Source organism: Ooceraea biroi, chromosome 6 (assembly GCF_003672135.1).
Source record: "Ooceraea biroi isolate clonal line C1 chromosome 6, Obir_v5.4, whole genome shotgun sequence".
NCBI lineage: Eukaryota > Metazoa > Arthropoda > Insecta > Hymenoptera > Formicidae > Ooceraea > Ooceraea biroi.
In genome coordinates, this window is record NC_039511.1 from 11,194,819 (window position 1) to 11,214,673 (window position 19,855).

The window sequence follows — 19,855 nt, forward strand, 5'->3', positions numbered from 1 at the left end:
TCATTTTCTTACGGTTTAAAGTTTAAAGCAAGCTTAAAGCAAGGTTGTGGACCAGGGGTAACGCTACGCTACTGCTCCGCGTTAAGCGGGGTCTACAATAAGAATTTAAGGCGTAAGATTTAAGAAATTGACCAATCAAAGTAGATCATTCTCTTTATATTCGATTGTGATTGGTCAATTTCTTAAATCTTACGCCTTAAATTCTTATTGTAGACCCCGCTTTACGCGAAATGCTCCGCGCCCTGCGGCGCTACGCCACTGCCGCCGACGTGACGTCACACCCCCACCTATAGCTACTATATAAAGGATAGCTGACTCGTCCGCCATATTGGAGCCCAAGCTTTGTTCGGTTGTAAACTTGTGATGTTACTTTTTATTACGTGGCAACTTAATTGTTTTGTAAAAATGACTGGCTGTTCGGCCCCAAGTTGTTCGAACCACTCTAGGAATGGTTTTAAATTCTATAGGTAAGTATTTTTATTTATTAGTAACAACAAAATGTAACGACACATTTGTCTAACCTCACATCCTTCTTTTTACTTACATATATTTGTATTGACTATTTGTTAATTTGTTAGCTACTTATAATAAGCATATAATGTAATAATATAATATTATAATTAAGATATATTAAGAAATATTCATTAACTATTAGTTAATGAATATTTCTTAATTATAATATTATATTATTACATTATATGCTTATTATACCACGACCACCGAGTGGGGGTATATAAGCCGCGCCGCGCCGAGCATCCAGTCTTTCCTAGTCGGGCGCTCTCCGACTTCAGTTCGCCCGGTTCGCCGTACGGCCGACGGACCGTACTACGTTAAGGGGATACTGGAGCTGCTAGTGAACTTCTTCGCGATGGTGCTGCCATCGCACAATATTTGCACAATAAAATGCTTTTTACAAAAATTTGGCAATTTGTACACACAAAGGGTACGGTCCAAGTCACGCTTCGAAGCGCTTCTAGACACTTTCTATCTTCTCATTTGACAGAAGGAAAAGGATGGAAAGTGTCTAGAAGCGCTTCGAAGCGTGACTTGGACCGTACCCAAAATCGCTGTTGAGCGGTGTTTAGACACAATTAAGGAATATGAGGATGCTTTTCGAAGTGACTTTAGAAGCGTCATAAAAGAGAATTCTGTGTTCTCCTGTATTCTAACCTCTAATCCTAAAGGAAAACACAGAATTCTCTTTTATGACGCTTCTAAAGTCACTTCGAAAAGCATCCTCATATTCCTTAATTGCGTCCAAACACCGCTCAACAGCGATTTTGTGCGTACAAATTGCCAAATTTTTGTAAAAAGCATTTTATTGTGCAAATATTGTGTGATGGCAGCACCATCGCGAAGAAGTTCACTAGCAGCTCCAGCATCCCCTTAACGTCCGACGTAAGCGCTTACGTCGCGTTCTCTGCCATCAGCCTAACCTAAATATGCATACGGATTACGGTTCGTGTCACGGAGTTAAAGGAGAGAGCATAGGTCTGAGAGGGTGAAGCAATGGCGAGGAGGGGGATTTGATCGTCGGCCATGTCTTTACGGGCTACTAGTAGTGTCACCTATCGACAATGAACTATATCATCTGTTTGTTTAGTTGGTAATATCGATAAGTTTGTACAATCTGAAGCAACAGAGGAATTCCTGCAGATGATGAACGACTTATTTGATATTTTTAATTCTAGAAATTTACGACAAAAGTTTTATAAACGTCCAATAAATCCAGATAATTACGATCAGTTTTATGTAAATTGGAGGAATGCAAAGAATATTTATTAAACTTAAAATTTGAAAATGGGCAATTAGTAGTACGTTCTAATCGTAAAACGGGAGTCCTTGGCTTTTTAATTAATATCGAAAGTTTGAAAATGTTATATCAAGATATATGCGATAAGGAACAAATTCTACCATATATACCGTTATATCAAATTAGTCAAGATCATCTGGAGATATTTTTTGGATGCATTCAAGCTTTTGGACGACAGAATAATAATCCTACTGTTAGACAATTCAAAGCTGCTTTCAAAAGATTATTGCTCAGAACAGAAATTAAGCAATAATATGCGCAAAAATGCGGGGCGAGAAAAGGTTAACCTCCAAAATTCGCCGTCAAAACTTTATCTTGGTGTTCAAGTTACGTACGAGAGGTTAGGTTTGACGTCGCGGTATCGTCTGGTGCGTCTAATGAAGAGAGAGAGAGTTGCCGTCCTGGAGGTACGTCGTTGCTCGTCGTTCGCGACAGGACGGGTTATCCGTCGACGTAAACCTGACACGTACGATCCACGAAGATACTTCAAGTCGCGCGATCGTTCTCGTTCGCGGCGCGAACCTGCGAATATCACGTCGGCACCTGCCAGGTACGTTCCTTCTGCGAATCACTATGAGCTAAGGCCCTAAGTAGATTAAAAGCGATTAACGCGTATCCTTGGACTGATAGCACATCGCGCCGAACACGTCGCCAGTGTCACTGGATGCTCCAATCTTGCGGCGAGGATCGAGGCTGCGGGAGCGAGCAACGATGCCCAACGGAGCGAATTTGGGGTATATCTGCGTAAATGATCTCGTGAAGCATGCGAGAGTCAATTGTGCGGGGAAGAAGCCACGCAGCGTGTACCAGAGGCTTCCCACTCTGCGCCAGAAGTCCGAGATGACGAAGAAGAACTGTAACGACAAGACTGCGTATATCCTCTTGAAGAGATGGCTGGACACGGTCAAGTGGCTGAAGAAAACTCAGGATTACAAGGACCGCAAGTCCATCTATTCCACCAACATGACCGTCGATCAGGTAAGCGGCAGTGTATGCCAGAGTGACCAGCCAGATAACTGTGTGCCGCTGCGTGTGCGTAAATACATGAATGTTTGTATTCTAGATAAATGAAGTGAAAAACATACTTGCAGACTTGAGGCAAAAGTTAGAGATACGCTATGAGCATAGTTCCAGGAAGCACAACGACGCGGTGGAGAAAATGGAGGTGGACAGGTATTTGATCATCGACGTCAGGCAGAAGGCTCATTATGACGGTTCCAAAATTACGTTCGACAAGTGCATCAACATTCTACAATCGGAAATTAAACCGGGGTAAATACAACATCTCGCATAATGTTTTTTCGCTTATAACTTTCTAATTTTATAAAATATCCTTTTTTTCAATTCATCGACGCGCTTGGAACGTTCATCATGGTGTGTTTGCTTTCAGAAAGCTGGGCTATAAGTTCGCGGACTGCTTTCACAAGGACAAGCAGTCATTCGATTTATTTAAGCATCGGTCGGCGCAGCACGTGGACGTAATAATTCTGGTGGACTAGAACACTACGCAGGAAACTTTGACGACCAGCACTTATCTGAACATACTGAAGGACATTTTCGAGAAATGTGATCCCGGCACAAAGCATAAGAAGATCAAGATTCTCAACGGAGGCTACCAAGAGTGGCTGATGACGTATCCGACGTTTACAACGAATTCCAATGTGGCTGTGCCCGAGTTCAACGATGTCGCGAATGCGCAACAATTTGAGAACCCGGACGCGCCATGCGGACCCACCCGCCACCCTGACGCGGAAAATTGTTTTTATTTATATGCGAATTTAATTTAGTTTACTATATTGCAAATTGTTTTTATTTTTTGCTTATTAGCTTTTATTATATTTGTGTGTATTGTATCTGTGCTTACTGCCTTACTTGCGTACACTTTTATCTTATTTCTGTTATTACTTGTTAATAAAAATATGTATTGTAATTTTGTTCCGCCGGGGCTCTCGGACCCGCGCGGGCCTTCCCATCCTCCCGCCGGGGCCCTCGTACCCGCGCGGGCCTCTTTCCCATTCTCCCGCCGGGGCTCTCGGACCCGCGGGTCTCCTACCCTTCCATCCTCGGGCGCGGTTTTAGTGTCACCGACTCGGCAGCATGACCCACCCGTGGGGCATTCTGCCCAGTCTCGACAGGGATGCACGGCATTTTGGACGAGCGCAGTCCGGTGGGGGGGGGGGGTGACCGAACCTCCTGGGGGCAGGGGACGTAGGTCGTACAAAATTACCCTTTTTAGCCGGGAGCGTGGAACCGGCGGAGAGTCCTGACGTAATGCGCCTTTTAGTTCCAGGACTCTTTGTGAGCGGTGTGATTGGTGGGATAAAAAAAAACTTACTTTTCTTACACTAATATTTTTAACCCTAAAGTAAGGAAGGTTATATTGTATACTCCTCATAGATAGTGACCATACTAGTGACAAACGAACGCCATTTTCGATCCACGATGTCCATACTCTTACTTGAGGTTCTCTAGTCACTCCTGTCGACCCTTTTAAGTTGGCAGCGCCGGCGACGTTCACGGACCATTTATAAAAAAATCGATTAGTCTCTCGAAACAACAAAACCGCGCGGACTTTGAAACGCGAGATCCGGTTTTTTTAATTGCGCGTTTTTCGCGCTATTGCACTGTTTTCTTCTTTATTCCGCCATGAAGTCTGCATAATTATCCCGTTTTAAATGCAGGGAGTTCATTGATCTCACATGTTGCAGTCTGGTGCGCTTCTTTTTTATATACAATATCATAGAAAATAAATTTATATTTTTTAATGAATTATTGTAATTAATAATTCCACGCGTGACTTTCTATAAAATGGTAGTAGTAAATTATTACTGTCCCTTTTTTTTATCTCTCTCGGTACACATTAAGGATATAGCATCTCGTTAAAATAAAATGACATATATTTATTTATCTCGTATTTAACGGGAGACGGTGTCAGCTTATACAAAGAAAAATTTATTACTAGAAAATACAAAATATCTAAGATCGCTACACGCCGTTATGAATATCACTGTTCGACTCCATAGTGGCTTGATAGAGCAGAGGTTTCAACTCTTCCCTCACCAAGGAGTGCTTATCACCATGGGTTATCATCAATACCATGTTGGCCTTTTTTAATACTTCGAACGCCTGCTTCGACTTTCCCAAGTGCAATTGTATCTTCCCTGTCGTGAGATACAACAGCCCTGTTAAAGGATGTACTTCCCCATAATATAATCTGAAAGGCAATAAAAAACATACTGAATTGAGTGTGAATTTTGCGGTTTAAGTTTCTTTTGTTTTTTAATTTGGAAGTTTTAAATAATGAAGAATTAGTCGAAAATTACTTCATTGTCATTATTGTCAATCATCTGTGACCGTGCTTACATTTGATTACTTATACTGTAATAAGAGAGCGCAATGTAAAATAAACAAGATCTTTGTACGCTTAGAAAATGAGTTTGAATCAAATTATTTAATTAAATTAGCTAACTTGTAAAACTAATCACTTACTGATATCCCGGCGCGAGTTCCTTGCCGTATAATTCTGCGTCCTCCCAGCGTCCTAAATTCATTGCCGCGATATGAGCCATTTCCAGGGTACGAACGTGTTGTACATTAAATCTGTGCAATACACCCTTTTGTTTCTTCAGGCATATCTTACTGACATCAAGATCTTGTTACGATTAAGGAAGATAAATATAATAATAATAATAATAAATTATTTTTCTTTTAATATAGATAAGTAAAACAATTAAAAGATTACTAGCACACAGTAGTCACTATATTAACTATCACGAATTGATTAAAAAAAAAGGATACAAGCCACAGTCTTCATCTTTTCCAACTGGTGAGCAGTGAAGTCAGTGACTTCCCGAAACGTCTCTTTAAATGCCTGAGATAATTTCGCGCCGCATTGCTTGCAGTCGTCGTCTTCGATCGAACACGGAGAATCGCACGATACGCTCGGGCACGAGCTCGCCTGAGCCATCGGTTCTGCTTGCTTGCATCTTTCGCAATCGCACCAGAAATAGTACGAACCGTGCAGTTCCTCGCGTCTGTCTTCGTTCGAGCTGAGCAAATCAACGTACGATATTCTAATCTGGTAAAATAAGAGATTGCACATTAATAAATTTCAAAAAGTAACATCAATTCATTTCGAGACATTCAGAACAAGTAAAATAATGTTGAATCGTCTAACTGATAGAAAAGTTATTTAATATTTTTTCCTATATGTTGGAGTGAAATCTCACTCTCTATAGGAAATACTGCGGTTTCAAGTCTAGCGTTAGTTAGCACGCAGTACATTGAAAATTTATCTTAACATCAGGATATGCCGAAGAAGTCGATTAAAATTTATTGAATATTTTTTCATTATTTTTTACTTCATGCTTTTGCCATGATACATGCCTGTGACCAATCCAAAGAAGGTAGATCTGTCAACGTCCTGATCATGATGGTAGTCCCCTCGAAGACAGCGACGGCATTGGGTTTACAACTGTGATCTATCACGGACGCTCCCAGATAAATGCCTACTCCAATAGTGTTCATATTGACATCTAATATATTGAAAGAGTTGGTGCATATTCTGCCATAAATGCCCATTAGCTCCGCAACGTTGGGCATTAGCGTGTCACTGAGGAACTCTAATAAAACTCCGTACAGCATAGTGAAATGCTCTAGTCGTTTTGCATCGTTCTTTATGTCTGAATAATCTATAATTCAGATACACAAGAGAGAGTTAATTATATTTGTATACTTTTCATAAAAAAATTTTTTCTTTAAAAGAAAAATGCTTACGAGACATTAAATCCTTGAATTTTCTAGAATTCGTTTCGGTATAGTAGCCTACTTCGTCAGCTCCACCCCGATGCAGCCTGAGGATTATACGTGCCATCAGTCGTGCTGCATCCGGCACAATCTTTGGCAGTACTCTTCTCAAATGTGCACATTCCGCCTTGTGTATCGGCCAGGACTCTTTCTGGCAATTACGGTCGCAGTAGTACACGTATTGACAGCTGGAGCACTTTAACAGCTTGCCGCTGTAAATGCAAATTGCGTCTAAATGTGTGCAAAATAAAACGAGATTGAGTATAAATCAAATAAATCTATATCTGACTCATGCAATAAATGTAACAAAAATAATTTCATTACGAATAACGATTTACGTTGGAGATTAAAATTAATTACAGCCGCAGTGTGTGTCTTAATCAAACTCTTTTGATCAGTATACTGTCATATACCTCTTCAAACAATTGTCACATCGAACAGTTCTACATTTCGAGTTAAGCGCACAGGCAAACGGTTTGCCGGTGAGAATTGTCGTTCCCCGTTTTACTGCGAACATTTCACTCATTTTACAAGCACGAGCGTAAAATACAGCCGCGAAACCTCATCGTTCTGTCGGTTGCAAGTTGCGATTCTAAAGCGCGATCTAACCTAACTCGTTTCTGCACGATAAACGAAAGTCAGACGTACACTTGCAGCTCGTCAAATTGCATCTTCAATGAATTATGTTAACAATGTTAGCTGTCTCACTTCATACTTAGATCATCTACAGTGCAAATAGCATCCTTTTTGCATAAATCAAAAACTTAGTAGGATACAGTAGTAAATAAAGTTATTTCTAAACAATATAAATACATGCACAATGCATTAAAAGATTTCTTAAACACGATTTTAATTTATTGAACCTTTTTAAATAATTCGTCTATATGTATACCTTAAAATTTTTTTCTCATTTTTCAAGGAATTCTCCTTCAATATACTTGTACTTGAAAGAAATAAAAAACAAGGAATTGAAGAGCTTTTTTTAATAACATTTATATATATTTATTTAATATAAAATAAAAATTTTCCCAAACTTTCCATAGAAAAAGTTTATAATATTTTAAGTTCTTTAATGTTTACACAAAATCAGAGAGTTCGCACTTCACAATTGGCGCAAAATTTTCATAATAATTTCACAGATTTATGAAAATAGACTGACGTAAGATATGAATTTGATACAATTTGTATTTTACGTGATTTATATATATATATATATATATATCACATCATCTTTTGTGTAAAAATTACAGGAATTACATGTTTATTATATACAGATGGAAAGTACAATTATTTAACTACCTAATAACATCCTGCTATTAAACTGATGCATATAACACATGTTTGGTTTAATTATTAGGGAAAAGTTGGAACATATATATATATATATATATACAAAGTTTTGCACAATTATCATTTCACGAATGATTGAAACTAATAAGGTTGGAAAGACGATATAACTCACTAAAATAAAATAAAATTTTACAATATATGCAGGGAGCGGATTACATTGCACATCGGATTAAGGACTGGAGAAATAATAGGACAAAATGGTTTTCTATCAAGATTATCTCTTTTATGTATATGTATAATATGTATATATATATCTATATATATCTGATAAAACATAATTTTATATGTACCTCCGTAGACAATTGTCGCATCTTTCGTCGCGCACCGTTGATCTTACAACATAAGCAAAGGGTTTCCCGTATAAAATAGTGGTGGCTTTGTTTACGGGGACACGCTTGCATCCTTGATTCTTGATTCTCATCTTTTTAGACTTTTAGAGTTTCAACTTTTCGCTGTTGCACAGACAAGCTTCACCGGCCACTTCGTACAGTGAAGATTTTGACAAGGCGTTGCACTTTTATACGATTGCACCTCCCTTCTTCCTCTCCTTTCCTCTCTCTCTCTCTTCCTTTCTAGCTTTACTGACATAGAGAACGAAAGAGAGAGAGAGAGAGCGACTTAGACGTGCACTATTTTAAGATCGATTTATTTTCGTACAATGTATTATTAGAGCTAACTAATAACCCTTAACCTGCTGATTTCTCGTTAACACCCTTTTCTCTTTCTCTCTTTCATTGCGTAATTAAGACAATCTAGAACGCTTATTTACAAAGTCAATTAAGTTAAAAAAAAATTATAATGAAACGGACTATATTATTAACTAGACGTCGGATTCCCAGAGAATTTCTCCCCGGAAACTCGTGGATCAAATTTCAGAACAATGGAAGAACATATATCGGTACAAATCGGTCACGAAGCGATCGAATCAATTCAAAATAGAAAAAGATACGTTATCCATATCAGATACGTGATGTCGTATGTACAATACCATTATCCGTAGTATAAATTAGTCTTTGTATATTTCTTTCGTTTTCTCATTTTTGTTTGTTTAAATTTATGTTCTACAGTAAGCTTCCGAACTCATTTTAGATCCGTAACTTGTAAGACAGAATTTGAGAGGCAATGCTATCTGTAATTTTATGCGCATCCATAACACAGCAAACATTCGGAAAACTAGAGGATATCTACAAATTAACTAGAGGATATCTAACATATGCATACATATACATATATTAACATATACTTACGAATCTTTAACTGTCTCTGTACTTCAGTAAAATTACAAACAAAATTTTTGTCCCGAATTCCATCACGTATCACAGATCGTATAAAATGGACTTTCGTTTTACGAATCATCTTAAAGGTCTTAATTGCTTCGCATTAGACAGTGTTAAAAACACGAACCTCAATTAGTCAATTAAGTCAAGGTAAAAGGATCGCCCCAGAACTGCTGGTGTTGGCTAAGTTTTTGCTGTCGTTTGACATACGACGATTCACTTAGGATTCATTGAGCGTATAAAGGGACAGGAATGGGAGACGTAATTAACTTGATGATAACAACCCGATGGCATACGCATCTTCCACATTCATAAGTAGAGTCCTTTCTACCATTCTTTTTTATGCTCGTCCATCGATACTCCACCTGGACCTAGAGAGACTATCATCAGGAGGCCACCGATGACTGATAATGTCTGCAATAAAAAATATCGATGCGTGAGAAATTAAAGCCAGGAAATTTGCACAAAAACCATCTCAAACTTAAAAAAAAATCGAAAAATTGATAAACTTTTCGCATAAGAAATAATTTTCTCGTTTTTAAATTTTTTTGTGTAGTATAAAATTATTTTGTAACAGTTAAACGATATTTAAAATGTTAACAAAGGATTTATATATCTTTTTTGTCTAAAATATATTTTATTGATATAATCAATAATCGGTATTTCACAAGTGACTATACTTTAGTAAAATCGAATACTTACTTGGAAGAAGTCATACTTGAGGAAGTCCCTAAGTGGCTTGTAATCAGGAATGGTCCACCACGCATTGTGGTAAAGATTTAGCGCGGTGAGCAGGATGACGAGCAATAACGCGCTCAGCTTAGTCTTATACCCAATCCACACAAACACCATGAGAATGCCACCGACAATGTTCTGGAGGATTTGCAGGAAGGACATCTCTATGCGTATTAGCGTGATGAACATAAACACCAGCAGAATCCGGCCGGCTAATTGCAACAGGTTCTTCGGCTTGTTATCGCCGAGACTGGGTATACCGGCGAATAGTGATCTCCCTTCGACTCGAGATTCGGCCAGCACTAACAAGAGTGCGCCTATCAGTGCTAGATTCCTGAAGAGGAACTGCATGTCCCACAGAATGCTATAGGCGATAGTCTGCAGAATTACAATGAAGAACAGGACGCTGCAAGCTATGCTAACTCGCCATCTGCCGATTACCATGACACATCCACCCAGCTGCCCCACAAGATTCACAAGGACAAAGACTGTGGCCAGAAATTTGCCACAGCCCCACGATGAGTCCATGTAGTCTCGTTGCTCGCTCCATTGAAACCACATTCGTAGGCCATCCTCCAAGAATGTGGCAATAAGACATAATCGTGCGAGTGTTGGAAGCACGTGCTTTCCATTGCGGATCACCTGTTGCAATAATAAATATAGTTAATGAAATACATTGTAAATACATGCATTTATATTTAATTAAACGATAATTACATAAAAAAAGAACAGATATCATTTTCAAGCTTTAATTAAAAATTCTAGAAATTCTGGACATTGCTTCTCAAAAGTTAAACTTTTATTGACTACTAATTTTCTAATAGTTTTAGAGAGTTACCAATCTTGCTTTGTTGCTTATTAATTAATATAGTTATTAATATAAAGAAAAGGTATAAATTTTGAATGAGTTGGTAGACCATACATCACAGTGTTACACATATGAGTATAAAAAGTAGGTCTGTGAAAGTAGGTAATAATCCATATGCCAAATAGGATCCTATTATATACATTAACACCAATTAAACTCCATTTAAACCATAAGATTTTCAACGGTGAATAGGAAAACTGATTACTCCATTATTCATTCACATAATATAAACTGAAATAATAAAGTAATGAGTAAGAGTGGTATTGGAGGGAAAAATCATAATGATTATTGCAGCATATGCAACGGTGGATATATCGAATTTTTTTGAAGAGGCGCTCGTAGCAATGATATCTATACGGCAACAAGTGTGAAAGAGACGTAAAACTCGTCGCAGCCTATTCAGCAATTTTATTATGATAACTCGCACTCCGGGTCTCCGATTACATCTACAGAGTTCATAACCTGCAATTTCGGCGAACGACCAAGGAGACGCGCGTCGCGATCGTTCAATCGCGTCACGTAGGCTCGTGTACGCGGCTCGTAGGTTCGGCAGGTAACTCGTGCAGAATTATAGACACGCGCGAAAATATGGGAGTGCACGATGCCGGGTGACGATGACGTTGACAGGATAACTGTTGCACCGACTTCCAATCTCTCCCACGGGACTCGATTCACCTCGGGACCGGATGAATCCGGGAATCAGGATCGACTCTCGCGACCGGCGGGGAAGCAGTGATCGCAAAATGAGAAATTCACCTGATCTGCGACCTCCTCCGCCTTCAGCAGCATCTCTTGCGAGATCACCATCCTGTGTCCTTACTCGAGAAACGAAACAGCACCCACACGCACGCCACAGACACACGTGCACGCACGCAACTGGCACTGCGCAGCCACGGCGGCGCGTGGAGCGACGCGAGGCTGTCCGCCTGTCGGGAAAAGCCGACAGCTCCCGATCGCATCGAAGTGTGTGATGTGGAGATCGACTGGCCGGTAGGCGTCACTTCCGGCGTACGTGTCGCGAAAGAATGGCGCTAGATTCATCCCGATAAATCCCTCGCATTTCGCGCGTTCATTGCTGTTTATCACGGACATCGGTGATTGAAAACTATAAAGATTTTGTCGGAAATGTTGATCTGCGATTCATTTCGTACGTATTTATTCCGTAATAGTAATAATTGTTAATGTTTCAAGAGCGATTTCAATGAACTGCTCAACTCTCATAATTTCTATGTAAAAATATAATTTTCATATCTGAAATATTGGGTCATTAAGTATGAAACTTTACAAATAGAACATAAATTTTTGCATTTTTTGGCACATGGACATGATTTATTTTCAATCGAAGTATGCGCCCATGTTATCTACACACTTCTGCCATTTTAGTGGTAGTTGGTCTATGCCTCTACTATAGAAGCCAGGAGTACGGGAATCGATGAAGTCGCGGAAGGCTGTTTCGACTGCCTGTTGAGAATTGAAGAATTTTCCCACCAACAAGTTGTCCAAATTCCGGAAGAAGTGATAGTCGGTAGGTGATAGATCTGGTGAATATGGTGGATGACGGAGAGTTTCCAATTCCAACTCCTGTAGCTTTGCCACGGTCAGTAGTGCAGTGTGCGGTCGAGCATTATCATGCAACAGGATTGGCATTGACCGATTGACCAATTTCGGTTGTTTAATAGCAAGTTGTTGCATCATTTCGTCCAGTTGCTTGCAATATACTTCAGCCGTTATCGATGTACCAGGTTTCATAAAGTTGTAGTAGATAACACCTGACCTGGACCACCAAACAATCACCATATGCTTCTTCTGTGTAATGTTGGGTTTCGCGTGATGTCTCGGTGGTTCATCAGCGTTCAACCACTGATGTGAGCGTTTACGATTGTCGTAGAGTATCCACTTTTCATCGCAGGTCACAATTCGATTAAAAAAAGATTCATTTTTGTGACGGGAAAGCAAAGAAAGGGAAGCCTCTAGACGTTGCGCCTGCTGCGCATCGGTCAATTCGTGCGGGACCCATTTGTCCAACTTCTTTATCTTACCAATTGCAGCTAAATGAACCAATATGGTGGGTATGGAAACATTGAATATCGATGCCAATTCACGTGTACTTTGAGATGGATCGGACTCTACTACGGCTCTCAAGTGATCATTGTCCACCTTCGTCTTTGGTCTTCCACGTGGCTCATTAGCGAGGCTGAAATCTCCATCTCTGAAGTTTTTGAACCAATTGCCCACCGTTGCTTTAGTAGTTGAACCTTCACCAAATACAGCGTTGATATTACGAGCTGTCTCCGACACTGTGGTTCCACGGCGGAACTCATATTCATAAATCACACGAATTTTGAACTTTTCCATAGTTCTATAAAAAAGAATCCACCAATAAAACTAATGAAGATATTTGAACAAACAAATATGACATTTGAAGAGCGAACATACATCTATCACACTAACCTAACCTGATACTGACGTCTGGCGCCAAATTTGAGATAACAAATGTTAAAGATGGCGCTTTTACATTTGTAAAGTTTCATACTTAATGACCTAATATATACTATAAATCATATACAAACAATATATATTAATATTGAGCATATCGAGTCGTCAGTTTATATTTTTCGAAAATTGCTTTAATATCTAATGATTTATTAAATTAGGTTATAATGGCTCTCGAATATCAAGTTCGACATTTCGATAATCGCAATCACTCTCGAAGATTTCAAATCGCGATCGGTTCGTCCGCCATCATGGCGAATGCAGAGTCGTGTCTGCATTGCTCCGTGTTTTTGTGATTGTTATTGTCCAAAACTGTTTTTCGGGTACCGAATTGTATCGCGAGTGCTTTATACGCGAGTGTTACGTTGTTCGTCATACAAAACTCGGAATACTTGATACGAAATAGGTATACTTGATAGAAAATTTTTTTAGAGCTATGCGTAGTACAGAATTCGTACAGTTCATCGATGTACATATATGTACATATCATCGAATTTTCACGTACTTATATGAATTAATTCATATACAGGGTGTCCCGGGTTTTAACCGACAAACTGCGGGAGCATATTCTACTAGTGGAAATAAGAAAAAATTCTTATATCGAGTTTGCTTAGAAATGCTTTATTACAAAGTTATAAACCAATATTGAAAAGAAATATGAGATAAGTAACAACGGATTTTTTCACAAAAATAAAAATTATCTACGCAATGATTTAGTGACGCATTTCAAAATGTTGTCCTTGTACATCGATACAAGCTAGACATCGACGTAGTACAGAATTTGTTACAGTACGACATTCCTGAAAATTTTGTTGCATCTCAGTAACTGAATTAGTAATTCGTTGCTTTAAATCTTCAAGCGAGATTACTTCTGTACTGTAAACTTTATTTTTTAAAGTTCCCCATAAATAAAAATCAAGAGGCGTTAAATCGGGCGATCTTGGAGGCCAGAAAACCGGTCCTCCTCGACCAATCCACCTATGAGCGTAATGTTCATCTAACCAGTTTCTAACTTGTCTAGCATAGTGCGATGGACAACCGTCTAACTGTATCCAGCTGTTTTGGCGAAGATTTAAGATTCTTTCCGAGCGTCGTCGGTGTCTTAGAGCTGAACGAACATCATCATATTCATTCATAGGTCGAAATGAACCCAAATTACGTAATTGCAAATGGGTATTACTAAACACAGAACTATCTGGTACTCTCCTGTTAGGAAATCTACGTTGATACTCTCGTACGGCAGCTCGTGCATTTCCGTCACAGAATCCGTACACGAAATGAATATCAGTGTATTCCTCATTTGAAAACACTTTTGGCATTCTGATAGTAATTGCTAGTTCACACGACGATTGAAATCTAACAGCTACTCTTGCGAAAGTAACAATCATACTGAATCGTTTCAACATAGTGAACATGGATACATGTGAATACACGTAACATAAACATCTTCGACCTTCCAAATTCTGCACTATGTTCCGTTGTTACTTATCTCATATTTCTTTTCAATATTGGTTTATAACTTTGTAATAAAGCATTTCTAAGCAAACTCGATATAAGAATTTTTTCTTATTTCCAGTAGTAGAATATGCTCCCGCAGTTTGTCGGTTAAAACCCGGGACACCCTGTATATATATCCATTTCATACATCCGTTATCATGTATTTATTTCATTTTGTATGCAGAAGATGCGAAAAATGTGCAAGAGGAAACGAAGATGCGAGAAAGGTCTTGATTGACACAATGGCGAACGTAGGATCGGCCGAGAAATTTGAATTGTTCCAGATATTTACGGCAGCGATCATCGTCGGTAAGTAGATACGTTAATCACTATTACGTCAACATGTTACCATGCGTGCAACGTGTTCACTTATCTCTGTCTAGATGGAAGTACTATGCACTTATAGAGAGCGTGGGATATATGTATTCATGTCAAACAGATTTGTTCTCTCTTAGCTATGTATTTGAGATTTCATTATAATGAGAAAGAAATAGGATATTTTTACGAAATTTTACAAATAGCAGAATATTACAAACAGTATATCTTATATGATGAAAATTATTTGGACGCAAAATATTGTATCAAAAAACAAATTAGAGAGCACGTTTATATTAATCTTAGGATTAAAAAAATTAACAGATTACGACATCGTTGTCGCCAATTCTTTTCGGTTTTTTGCCAATGTTTTTCGCCAATTAACAGGAACGTACTGACTGTGCTTTAAATTAATCCTAGAAAATCGCTAGCTCTTTTTAAAACGTTAGCTCCTACGTATGATTTTCATACTTTAGCATTTTTAGTATAATATTATATGAAATCCCGTAAAATTCAGTTTTGTTCATTATATTTATATTAGTGACGCATAATGAACAACAAAATTATAATTAACAAAATTTACGTCCTTCGCGTATGAGGCTCTTTAATATAAGACGCAGTCAACAACTGCTACCGTCATTATTTTGTCTTGCGAGCATGCCGATTTTGCTCGAGATGCCGCTTCGCGATATTCGTTATCTGCTACCGCGAATACGTACCGCATGTGTATGCCGCACATATCAAGTCGTAATAGAGACGAGTTGGTTTATTGCTCACGGTTGTCGGTAGGCGCCGAGTCTCTGTACCCTATTTGGGACTGGACAGGAAAGAGAACTGACGAGGTGTACGTCTGCCTGCTGATCTTGCTCGTATCTATGCCGTCTAAGTAGCACACACGAGTGATTCTCTGTTAATGTGGAAAAACTCCACGAAACTTCCGCATACGTGCACTCACATTCGTACGAACTTACGAGGGGATGATACGAGAAACTTCAGAAAACTCCAATGGTGACTTAACCGAAGGAAAATGTTTAGAAATGGGAATAAATGTCTTTCGTACTTCGAAAAATTTTTAGGAATAGCTGTAGAGCTGTAGAGTACTCTTCGTCTACACTCACGTCTCTGAAGCAATACATGCAAGACGGTATTTTACCGTAAAGTTTCCTTTTCGCTTCGCCGAGAGCTCTCAGCAGGGTCGCTTATATGCATCCCCCTTACACAATTCTTGTGGCAGTGATCATGATCATATCGCGGATACGATTGAGACTTACGTAAGTCGAGGATTGAGCATAGTTGCACTCGTTTCGAAGCGTCGTCGCGGCAGGAATCGAGCGGCGAGGATCCGACTATGTGTGCGTGAGTGAGGCTGTCTGGCGCCGTGCTGTCGCATCCTATACAGAGGATTGCTTTCGCACAGAGCCACAGACATAGTCCTTGCGGGTGTCCGTGATTCGAGGAGAGAGATAAAGGAGAAAAAAAATTGGAATTACAGCTATCTCGAAATACCAATGCTCAATGATGCACGCGCACGTGATCATTTTGGTCTGGACAGGATGGTTTAACATCTTCTTTAGCAAAAAACAAGTCGTGATTTCCGTATTGGACAAAATCTCAATAATACACAAATGACATAAGCGTGTTATTTTTATCATAGACAAGGGACTGCTATCATTGTATTTTATGATGTTATCTTAATCGATTTAAAAAGTAAATCGTTAGATAATGGAACGAAAGATTAGAAGATAATTGCGATTGAAATCTTCGATTTAAATGAGCACGAAATTTCTTGCGGGAGTACGCAGAACTTGGCAGAGTTTCTTTAGACATCAAGGGAGCGCTCAAGACTTCGTGGGACTTCTGTCTATATTGAGAAAGCACGCTGTTTCTCGTGGGAGTATGCAGAACTTCGTGAGGACTTTTGTAAATATCGATAGAATACGTCGCTTCTCGCACGGAGCATAGGATTCTTTTGTAGGTGCATGTTTATACTCCTCGCAATTTGGAGCACTTCTTTGAATATAGAGTTTTTTTGCAAAATTTTGCTGGATATCATGAGACCTTCCAAGTATAACGCATCATCTTGTCATGGTAGGATTTGCGTATCTCAGTGATCTTTACAGCTATGTTAACGAGAACTTTAACTCTTGGTGAAAAGGTTCGAGACAGATTAAGAATGTGCCACATAATTACGAATACATGAAGCTGTGCGATCATACGTGATCCTTCTGGTACATCTGGTACAATTCAAGTATTGCTAATATCGTCTTATTTCGGTATAGCAGTTTTTAACGGTGGACTTTCATCTCAACCGTATATTCTTGTGGGAGCAAACAAATATAGTGTATTATCCTATGGATTTCCTGTTGGACTTTGCGAGATATCACTGAACTTCACTGGTTGGACCTCTATATTGTCGAATCTCGCCGGACTTTGTGGGACTTTATCAAACCACACCGGTCGAGAATCCTCGATGAACTTTATAGAATCGTGAGGTTTCCTCGAGATTTGCTCGATTTACTACGATTTGGATATAATCACATTTATACCTTCCTAATTTAAGCATGTGACGATAGTTGTATTGAAATTTGAACAATTTACGAAAGTAGAAAGAAAGTGCGAGAGAGATTTATCATATTTATATTATCCAAAAATATATATGTTGGGTAAATTAATTTCTTATTAATATTTTGTATAATGCTATTATTATTGTCACTTGCTTTGAGATGTCTACTCTATTTTCTCACGAAAATTCGTCATGTATCTTTTGGTATCGATGCAGTTAATCATTACGAGGAATAAGAATCGGTTTTCCGCACATGTCTTTTTTTTCATTAAACATGCTGATTTGGAGACGGAGTGCTGGTAGATGACGCGCATAATTGAACATCCCAGACTGGTTTGGGCACAGTCATGGTTCCGTCGTTTCGAGAGGTAGGATCTCCGTCGTTGCCTGGACCGGGCATAGTGATCCCGCAGCATTCTCACAGGCTCCTCCTCGTTGTATCGTTGCGGCCGGTGTTGCATTAATTAAGCGCAGATGCCGATGCCTTGTCACCCGCCATTTGCCATTCGCATTCGCGTTTGTATTCGTCCGGCCTCAGCGGCTGGAACCTAATATACATTCACGTGTAGACGGTGTCTCGGAAATCGCATCCCGCTGTGCCGCGACAAATTTTCTTAAATAAAATAGAAAATAAGTGTACAAGATAAGAATGGAAATATTTCATTTACCATTACTATTCGTGTTAAATATTTTAGTAATTAAATATGACTGGTGCAACACAATGTGCTTTTACTTTTACTTATTTTTAATCGATGACTTTTTCAGTTTCTTCCTAAATATTCTTTACAATAAAAACACAAAGATATATATTTTTGTGATCAAATAAAAGTATTAAATTAATCATTTATTTCTTTGATATTTTAAAGATGATATTTCCATTGTTCATCAATTGTCGATATATTCATAATTTTTGAGCTTATTATTAACCAATATTTTTCTGAGTCAAATTTTAATGTTGCAAATGAGCAGCAAAGTTATCTTCTTCGTATCATTTTTTATGAGCGATAATTTTAAATGGCAGAAAGTGCCGTCTAATTGCCGTTTGACATTAAATATAAAGAAGGCGTGAAAAAAGGTGACATCCAATTTAACTTTCGCTAAAGAGAAATCGACACCAAATTGATTAAAGTGTCCAGAATGCGAATAATTTATTTTAATAACAGGAGAAAGTGCGGTAATTTCTGGAAATTCCTGGGTATTTTATACAAATAAATTTTTTTTCTATGTAAATTACTTATAGAAGTGTTATTGTTATTATATAAAACCATTTTCAGAAAATGCCTAGTTTTACTTAGTTTTTATTGTATCACCATATTAATATATCATCAAACCAAATTTTCCAATCTTTATCTAACGTTTTGACGCCAATATCGATTACATGAAATAAACTGATGTCAAACCTAAAACTTATCTGTGCATTGCCTAAACCAATGGAGACTATCGTAATTCTAGGGCACCCTGTAAACACACACATTTACATGCATTATTAGGATTCAATTCGATTTCCCGCATTCGTGTAGTTGCTCGTCTAATTCAGCTGTCCATCCCTGCGTAAGTGCGCGCGATCTTATGCGCGCACATGTGCGAGTGAACAATCCTATTCTTGTACTTGTGCAGTACAAGTACATGTGCACCGCAAATCGATTCGTATTCGTCAGGGTTTCGACCTCGTGCGTTGCGAAACTGGTTGTGTACTTAACGTGGGATAACCGTCGGAGACAGGTGTCCTGAACTCCTCTTTCAGTGCCAGCCATCGAGAAATGGTCGATCTGATCGCGGGCCTGAGAAGAAGATGCGGAAGGACGTGTCGAGACAGCAGCACACATGCACGCAAGCCACAACCACCGGTGCTTTCTTTGCCCACAACGTGCGAAGGGAGCCCGCGTTCTTGAATGTCACGATCGTCGCCGATAAAGAGATCAATCAGTCCCTTTTGCTGAGAAAATTATCACGTGGGAGGGATGGACAGGAATCGAAGAATGGATTATCGATTGAATGATGATGACAGATTATACGAATTTCCTCATTTGTAAACATCAATTTTAATTAGCGGTTTAAAACGAGTGATAACGATCATCTACTATTATCACCTGTTATAATCAAAATAATCGTAGGTAATATATAATTTTTGAATTATG

At 38.8% G+C, this 19,855-nt stretch overlaps 3 protein-coding genes across 7 annotated transcripts; 1 reads left to right on the forward strand and 2 right to left on the reverse strand.

The window, feature by feature from the left end:
* The first annotated feature begins 310 nt into the window (after nucleotides 1-310).
* LOC113562102 lies at nucleotides 311-3,743 on the forward strand. Of its 3 annotated transcripts, none has more exons than XM_026970404.1 (5): nucleotides 311-467; nucleotides 2,141-2,363; nucleotides 2,444-2,791; nucleotides 2,877-3,085; nucleotides 3,204-3,743. In XM_026970404.1, the coding sequence occupies exons 3-5, from the start codon at nucleotides 2,525-2,527 to the stop codon at nucleotides 3,310-3,312; spliced, it is 585 nt and encodes a 194-aa protein (XP_026826205.1). In that variant the 5' UTR covers nucleotides 311-467; nucleotides 2,141-2,363; nucleotides 2,444-2,524; the 3' UTR covers nucleotides 3,313-3,743. The 3 variants fall into 3 exon arrangements, with proteins under 3 accessions (XP_026826205.1, XP_026826206.1, XP_026826207.1); XM_026970405.1 differs by lacking the exon at nucleotides 311-467 and adding an exon at nucleotides 1,391-1,606; XM_026970406.1 differs by lacking the exons at nucleotides 311-467; nucleotides 2,141-2,363 and having other exon boundaries at nucleotides 2,554-2,791; nucleotides 2,905-3,085.
* Nucleotides 3,744-4,692: 949 nt separating this feature from the next.
* LOC105284125 (histone-lysine N-methyltransferase SMYD3) lies at nucleotides 4,693-8,413 on the reverse strand. 3 transcript variants are annotated; one of them, XM_011347412.3, is made up of 6 exons: nucleotides 7,033-7,261; nucleotides 6,590-6,831; nucleotides 6,200-6,504; nucleotides 5,612-5,891; nucleotides 5,303-5,465; nucleotides 4,693-5,027 (listed from the first exon to the last, which is right to left on the reverse strand). In XM_011347412.3, the coding sequence occupies exons 1-6, from the start codon at nucleotides 7,143-7,145 to the stop codon at nucleotides 4,799-4,801; spliced, it is 1,332 nt and encodes a 443-aa protein (XP_011345714.1). In that variant the 5' UTR covers nucleotides 7,146-7,261; the 3' UTR covers nucleotides 4,693-4,798. The 3 variants fall into 3 exon arrangements, with proteins under 3 accessions (XP_011345714.1, XP_011345713.1, XP_011345715.1); XM_011347411.3 differs by lacking the exon at nucleotides 7,033-7,261 and adding an exon at nucleotides 8,260-8,413 and having other exon boundaries at nucleotides 4,694-5,027; XM_011347413.3 differs by lacking the exon at nucleotides 7,033-7,261 and adding an exon at nucleotides 7,268-7,744 and having other exon boundaries at nucleotides 4,694-5,027.
* On the reverse strand, nucleotides 8,398-11,752 carry LOC105284124 (surfeit locus protein 4 homolog). Its single transcript, XM_011347410.3, has 3 exons — nucleotides 11,606-11,752; nucleotides 9,949-10,623; nucleotides 8,398-9,660 (listed from the first exon to the last, which is right to left on the reverse strand). The coding sequence occupies exons 1-3, from the start codon at nucleotides 11,654-11,656 to the stop codon at nucleotides 9,574-9,576; spliced, it is 813 nt and encodes a 270-aa protein (XP_011345712.1). The 5' UTR covers nucleotides 11,657-11,752; the 3' UTR covers nucleotides 8,398-9,573.
* Between the last annotated feature and the right edge of the window lie 8,103 nt (nucleotides 11,753-19,855).